Below are 7861 nucleotides of genomic sequence, written 5' to 3'. Positions count from 1 at the left end.
CTACAGTATTTTTAGTCTTTATTTTACTGTTAAAATTTATGTTTATCAAAGAAAGTCTAATGTTACAACTAATCATGGATCCCTTTAACAGAGACTTAAGAGAATTTTATTCGTCATTGCACCATTAAGCACAACAAAAATACAGTTCAGGAAACCCACTCAGAGAACGACAATGCAAACAAACATGGGAGAACAGGTGCCTGGGTCGTGGGCACGCCTTAATTATAACAACGTACATTTTAAAAGGACATAATTTAGGAGCTTTGCTGGAGTGCAACTCTAATTTAGTGCACAAAAAAATCTAATCAGCTTTAAAACAGATCTACAGTTGCTGGAATAAATGTTTCTTCACACTCAGCAGCGTTCACGTCTTGTGACACATGACTCACGGGGTTCCTGACAGCTCTGTAATGAATGCAGCAGTTATGAGGAATGTGTTTGCAGTGTTCAAGTTTTGTCTTGTACCTTCACAGTGAGCCTGGGGATCCTCTGGCTGCTGGCCTCGAGAAGSGGGCAGCTGGCGTCTGCACAGTCAGATGAACTCATTATACCACAAAGTAACAACATGAAGAGGTTTTTTTTTTACATTCATCTGATGCTGCTGATGTTACCTGGTGGAGAAAACTCCTCCGTCTGGCTGCTGGAGCCCTGAGGAAACATGAGGAGACACAGATTAGTTCGACAGCTACTGTGATTGGTTATTATCAGCGTATTCTTTATAAAACCAGAAATGTTTGGTCAAAATTAGCAAAACCTCCATCAGGATGTTGTTGTTCTTGTTTTAAATGTTCTGCTGTAAATCGACTGGGCAGATTTTACTGCTGAGGAACAGTTTCACTCAAATGTTGTGCCAGTTCTAAACAACATGTAGGAGTGATTACCCAGGAAAAGCACAAATCCACCCCCCCCCCCCCCCACCCCCGGGTCAACCTCCTGCTGCCAACAGCTGGAACACAGATGTGCAGACATGCAAAACAAATGTGGCAAAGTACTTTAGACAAATATTCAGATTCAGTTTACTGTCGTTCAGGCTCTGTCCAGCATACACTATATGAAGGAATGCATACCTCCCGGTTTGCAGGTCAAAATTTCTAATAAAGAGCTTGTGTGACCTGTTGGTGCTCAGAGAAAAAAATTGAAGATGACTCTCAGCTACTACCAAACTTAAAGTCAATATCGATGAAGTTACAGATGCTTTTATGTTTGCTAAGATTGATCAGTTGTGGCGGCCATCTTTAGTCAGGTTGGCTCCCAAAAAGAGTCAGCAGTAGATGTAAATCCAATGATTTCAGCAAGGTTCATTAAATTCTGTCCATTGGTTTGTGAAATCTTTTATAAAACAGAAACGCACACAAGCACAAACACATTACATGATCGTCCATCTTTTAAGGAGGCGGGCGATATTAAAGGGATCCCTGATTAGTTGTAACATTAGACTTTATTTGATAAACATTTATTTTAACTGTAAAATAAAGACTGTAAAAGTACTGTAGGCTGTTTAGTTTTGTACATTTTTAACACGGACCGAGCCATTTTCTTTACAAGCAAAGTATTCTGGGTAAACAATGACGTGGATAGGTCCATAGGTCATCAGTGTGAGTGAGCTATATCCACCCTGAAGGTTAATCTTGGACAATATCTGATGATCGACTCTTTTAAATGAAACCAGAGAGCGTTGACAGAGAGGAGAAGGTAGAAATGACTCAGCCTGKAACTGAAAATATGGATGGAGGACAACAGAGCTGCTTCATGGAAGAAGAACCTCAGCTTAGCCTGTTAGCCTTTGCGTTAGCGTCGATGCTATATTGCCTTATTTGTATTAGCTCGGTGCTAGTGTGACAAACAAACAAGCTAAACTGAGGTCCTCCATCCATATTTTCAGTTGCAGACTGAGTCATTTTTGCGTTCCTCTCTCTGTCATGTGGATGGAGGACCTCAGTGATGAGAGGAGAATGTGTAGCTCTGAGCTAAGATTTGCATTTACTTCATTATGCTTTTTTATGTTTTACACAAAATGAAACTGGGAATAGGAGTTGTGACGTTTTGCATGCTAACAATTATGAATCACCTTCCTCATGTTCATCTGCTTCTTGTAGAGGTCGGAAAATTCCCTCTTCCTCTTTCTGGTGTCATCATCACCACTTCCTCCCTCCCCTTCATCAAACCTGCAGTGATAATGAACAGGACTGTCACATTATAATGGCTCTACACTGCAGATGGAATTAGGTCCACATTTCAAAGCGTGCAACAGAAGCTCGTCCTGCCTCTCGAAGCCGTAGCCTCTGTTCCCGCCGTCGTAAGCGTCCGGCTGGAACCCAAACGGGCCCGTTGGCTCTCGGCTCTGGGCTGCTTCGGTGCGGGAGCTGAGCGTGGCCGCTCGCTCCAGCTGAGCTCGGACGGCTTTGGGGTTCCGGCAGAAGTCGCAGGCGCCGGCACAGATCGGCTTCTTGTCCCCGAAAAACTTGGAAATGGTGGCGTGGCGACAACTGGCAGGGAGGGTTAAAAAAAAAGGTGGGGTTTGGTAACAAGAGTTTTTCTTGTGGCACTGAAAAAAACAGGGTAGAGTAAAATTATTATCACCTGCCGCCAAAAGCCTCATTTCTCAGCAGAAGATTAGCTTAGTTCAAAACTCTGGTGTGAAACATGGCGAGAGATATGTGATGTTGATTTATAGCCTGCTGTGTAGCCGTCACACATGATTAGGATAGATATTTTGTTGTGAAATAAGTGTTTACTCTTTGTTATGGGAAATTTAAAACTCAGACTCTGAGCTTCAGTCTAGCAAGAGAAACAATCAATTACAGGAAATATGATCTGAACTTTTTCAGAGCAACTTTCTATCTGTGTTTTGGAGAAAACAAGGATAATTTACCTCTAACACAAAAGCATCTCCTTCCCCCACACTATTTCCTATCAAAATCATTACTTTAAAAGTAATATTTTCCCATTTTTATATCTGTTTAACTATAAAAAAGGTTCTGTCATATTAACCAGTATGTTAACAGTTTACATTCCCACATTTTTGGGGAACTGGCCGCATCAAAACAATTTCCTAACTCTGGTGCCAGGAAAGGAAACACTGCCACCTTCTCCTGTGTAAAACAGAGAAACCCCAGCGAAGGAGGAGGAGGAGGAGGAGGAGAAAAACACAAACAGCTGAAGCTACAGTCACTCCCAAACAGGACTGACGGAGAGAGAACAGCGTTCGGAGGAGGGCAAAGAGAAGTGAAGTCCTGTGAAAACAGAGCGCAAATAATAAACCTGAGGAGCTCAACAAGAAAAGAAGAGCTTTTGTGTTAGAAAACAGCTAAATCTCTCACAGGTAAGTGACTTTCACAGCTTGAAGAGAATCTGAAGAACGTATTTTTGKTTTTTAGAAAAGTAAACATGATGGGAACTTTACACCAAACTGTAAAATAAAAGCTAACAGGATATTGTTACACAATTTTCAATTGAACAGCAGGAGTTTGTTGGAGTTACATACTTGACTAAGTTGGACATCATTTTAGAACAAAAAGACATAAAAACATGAAATAAAACTAATTTCCTGGAGTWTTGTGTGTTTTAGGACATTATGTAACAACTCTACAATAAATCTGACCTTGTGAATATTACAGTATGTTTATTTGCTTCTTTGTAGCTTTTTAAACACTGGTAAAATTTAACTCTATTTTTGGGCCAGAACTAAAATTAAAAAATCACTCAGTTGTGTAAATAATGCTACAAAACAGAGTAGAATGTGTAGTTTCAGTGCAACATAAGAAAAAGTTTGAAAGGAATCCAGCTTATTGACAACTGAGAAAATTTAATTAGATCAGCAATGGAAGAAAGTGCAGATGGGGGCGGGGAGTTACCACCTCCTTTCAAACTCATTTTGTGTTGTATATTGTCCAAACCAAACCAAACATGATAATGTGAGACGAGCTGCTGGAAACTAGAAGATAATTGACTGTAAATTCATCTCATGAGAACTGAACCCTGGTTTAGATTTGATTCGGTTCTTTATTTGTGGACGAGGTCATGACAGAAGCCAAGTTCTCTGGTTCTGATGGGACCTCAGACTCGACCCTTATTGTAAGAGAAGCTCTTCAGCTCCTAAACCAGTGGAACAAAATGATGATTGCATTAATCTATTTATGCTTTTTAAATCAATAAAACAACTCAAAGCTTGACAAGCCAGCCCGTCACACCCATTTTAACAATTCAGCCAGAGCTCAACAGAACACAAGACAGTAAATCCCATTTAACCTAAAACTCCACCTCCACCCAAAGACACTATACCTTCTGTTCAGACCTGAAGGGAACGATGTGACAGTAAAACAAGCTTTTTATTAAAAGGAGACGTGTCATGCTTTTAAATCCTTCTTTTTCACATTTAAATCATTAGTTGGGGTCTTTATAAAGTGAAACTATAATGCTTTGGTCTGATTTCCTCCTTATTGTAACTCCACAAGCCCCTCTTTCACCCATTTTTCTGAGGCTGCCTCTTTAAATAAAAAACAAAGCAATTCACAATCCAGACCTTATTTAGAAGTTCTGTTGCAATTACTTTAACATATTAGTTCAGACAGAAAACACCACAGAAAATAAAGAAAACTGAACAGGTTGAAAAATATGATGCAAACAGAATATAAAGATATCTACACAGCACCAGGAGAGACTAAATTCAACTTTTCTGCACTTCTAGAGACTCCATACACAACAAAATACAAACGGCTGGATTTTGCATGAGATCCGTCCGTCCGTTTTCTGCCACTTAACCGGGATCGGGTCGCGGGGGCAGCAGCAGAAGAGAGACCCAGACTTCCCTCTCCCCAGCCACTTGGACCAGCCCCTCTGGGGGAATCCCAAGGCATTCCCAGGCCAGCCAAGAAACATAGTCCCTCCAGCGTGTCCTGGGTCTTCCTCTGGGCCTCCTCCCAGTGGGACGTGCCCGGAACACCTCACSARGGAGGHRTCCAGRARGCATCCTAACCAGATGCCCGAGCCACCTCAACTGGCTCCTCTCGACGTGGAGGAGCAGCGGCTCTACTCTGAGTCCCTCCTGGATGACTGAGCTTCTCACCCTATCTCTAAGGGAGAGCCCAGACACCCTGCGAAGGAAACTCATTTCGGCCACTTGTATCTGTGATCTCGTTCTTTTGGTCACTACCCAAAGTTTGTGACCATAAATGAGGAACGTAGACCGACCCGTACAGCACTCGCATCACTGCAGACGCAGCACCAATCCGTCTGTCGATCTCCCGCTTCATTCTTCCCTCATTCGTGAACAAGACCCTGAGATACTTAAACTCCTCCATTTGGTGCAGGACCTACTCCCCGACCCGGAGAAGGCACCCTACCAGTTTCCAGCTCAAGACCATGGTCTCGGATTTGGAGGCACTGATCCTCATCCCGGCCGCTTCACACTCGGCTGCGAACCGCTCCAGCGAGAGCTGGAGATCACGATCTGATGAAGCCAGTAGGACCACATCATCCGCAAAAAACAGAGATGTGATCCTAAGGTCACCAAAAAGGATCCCCTCAACACCTTGGCTGCSCCTAGAAATTCTGTCCATAAAAGTTTTGRACAGAATCGGTGTGAAAAAGGGCAACCTTGGCGGAGTCCAACCCTCACCGGAAACGAGTCTGACTTACTACCGGCAATACGGACCAAGCTCTGGCACCGGTCGTACAGGGACCTAACAGCCCGTATCAATGGGCCTGGTACCCCATAGTCCCGGAGTATCCCCGACAGGAGTCCCTGAGGGACACGGTCGAACGACTAATCCAAGTCCACAAAACACATGTAGACTGGTTGGGTGAACTCCCATGATCTCATTTTGCATGAGATTTCTCCATTAATTCATAATGAACTGACTCTTTAAAAATCACAAAGTTCACTAACAGTATTTAACTCTTGTATACTGGTGTTCCCATTTTACCCACTTTAGAGTGTTTCATGAGTTTTATCCTCAAATCTGTCACCTCAGCAGGGATGGATGCCAGAGAAGAGACGCTGGCCCACCTAAACAGACTCTGGTTCAAGCTTCAAAATCTGCCCAACATCCACCCTGTAGAACAGGCAGCCTTCTTCATCATCCTAGTCTTCATCTGTGAGTCACAACACTTTTTCTCTCGCACTGTTTGAACCTGAATTGGTTGTCATGTTGTTCATTTGCTCTCCTCTGCAGTCATGGTCCTGACCATGATGGTTGTGACCTGTGTGAACCACTGCTGCTGCTGCTGCTGTCGCAGGAGTAAACTAAACTACCACGACGTCTGAACTTGCTCAACCCAGGCGATATGTATCAGAACACCTGAATGTTTGGGGGAAGAAAAAAAAAGACTTTCTGCAGATCTCCAGACAACGTCTTCTATAAAATAAAAAAAATCTTGGATATCCTGCCGGTTTTACAAACAGGGTGTGTTTTAACGAGGCCTTGCTCCTGTCAAACACACCTGCTCCAGCTGCCAGGTTTTCAGGAGGATCAGCATTCCTCAGAGCATCCCTGCAGCCCGAGGAGCTGCAGTTTGACCTCAGGCCTGCTGTCTAATATACAAATACACAGGACCAAACATGCTCACAGAAGATTCAAAATCAGGACTCCATGGTGTGATGGGAGAAAAACACATTTTATACACACTGTGTCTAAACTAGGAACAGCCTGTTTGATGACAACTTTAGTTAGTAAAATGATCCTGTGTCAAACAAAAAAGAATACAAAGAATGTATTTGTAAGAAAGGATCCTCAAAGGATCTTTGAGGGGACCAAAGGTTCAAGAGAGCAAGTCTGCCCTCTGCTGTCCATAAACCCAACGGACTATAAAGCTGTAAGTCATTTTATTTTCTGTAGCTAAGTAAAATGTTTATATCTAAAATAGATTATTATGCGTGTTTAAAGGTTGTATGATGACCTCATCATTCTGCTATAGAAGTGTAAAATAAAATGTAAGAAAATGTCACAAACGTATTTTTTATTATTTAGCTCACTTTGTAAGTGTAAAATCCTAATTGAAAATTTTCCACTAACATTTTATTGTTATGAAGAAATGTATAGTTATTACAGGCTAGTACTGATGTTAGAAGTACAACACTAGATTATTAGGGTTTCCTTTTATAATGTTTTGATCTATTATGTGTTAATTGATATAGAGTAGTTACATGTCCGAATTATAAACGACACATAAGTGAACCGTTATGATAACATTAGACTGAGATTTTTGGATGAATGCCTGTGTTTCAGCCGTACGTCAGTAGGGGGCGAATTCAGGCACTGAAGAATCATGTATAAATCGATGCACTTCCTGGCTTTTGGCCAGTGTACTCGGTTCCAGAATTCTGGTGTTGTATGGTTTATTCCTTCCACAAATCATTTTATTTAACAATGGTGTTTTCATCTTGACTTCAGTCATAGTAAACACTTATTTTTCTGACAGTTATTTAGCTCACAGTTATTAAATTCAGCTAATTTTTAATAAAAGTTCAACTTAAATGATAATTGTCATAATGCTAAATTCTAAATCTAAATGTGAAAGATAAATCTTCAAGGTTGAAGTTTACATTTAAGTATTTCAGAATGGAATGCAGCCTTTGGTATTGGTGCTCTTGTTTTGATGTCATCATCCTGAGACAATAGCAACCGCCAACACTGCTAACGCTTCCCTACAAGACATTAATCTGGCAGTTGTGGCCGGTGTCCGAGCTGCACTTCATAGTGCCGAACCATAGGAACCATCCATAGTTTTAATAAACATGTTTTGAAATTAAAATTTAAATACCATCTTCAGCAGCATTAGCAGCAGTTAGCCGAGGTTAGCAGCTCTAGCAGCAGTTAGCAGTGTGGCTGCCCGATCCGTCTTAGTAGCACAATCCGTACTG

The 7861-nt window shown here is 41.8% G+C and overlaps 1 protein-coding gene across 3 annotated transcripts in view; it reads right to left on the bottom strand.

Moving 5' to 3' along the window:
* recql5 (RecQ helicase-like 5) overlaps positions 1–7861 on the bottom strand; it is a 21805-nt gene that overhangs the window by 5049 nt on the left and 8895 nt on the right. For 2 of the 3 annotated variants that reach the window (XM_014006888.1, XM_014006889.1), the window contains 4 exons: positions 2265–2486; positions 2069–2165; positions 612–648; positions 466–524 (listed from right to left, as the gene is read on the bottom strand). In XM_014006888.1, the coding sequence (XP_013862342.1) occupies positions 466–524; positions 612–648; positions 2069–2165; positions 2265–2486 (415 nt within the window). Of the gene's footprint in view, positions 1–465; positions 525–611; positions 649–2068; positions 2166–2264; positions 2546–7861 lie in introns of those variants that run through there. The other variant, XM_014006891.1, reaches the window with a different exon arrangement.

The sequence above is a fragment of the Austrofundulus limnaeus genome, unplaced genomic scaffold, assembly GCF_001266775.1.
Source record: "Austrofundulus limnaeus strain Quisiro unplaced genomic scaffold, Austrofundulus_limnaeus-1.0 Scaffold38, whole genome shotgun sequence".
NCBI classification, from domain to species: domain Eukaryota; kingdom Metazoa; phylum Chordata; class Actinopteri; order Cyprinodontiformes; family Rivulidae; genus Austrofundulus; species Austrofundulus limnaeus.
The sequence above is the reverse complement of the archived record's forward strand: the minus strand, read 5'-3'. Positions and strand labels throughout refer to the sequence as shown.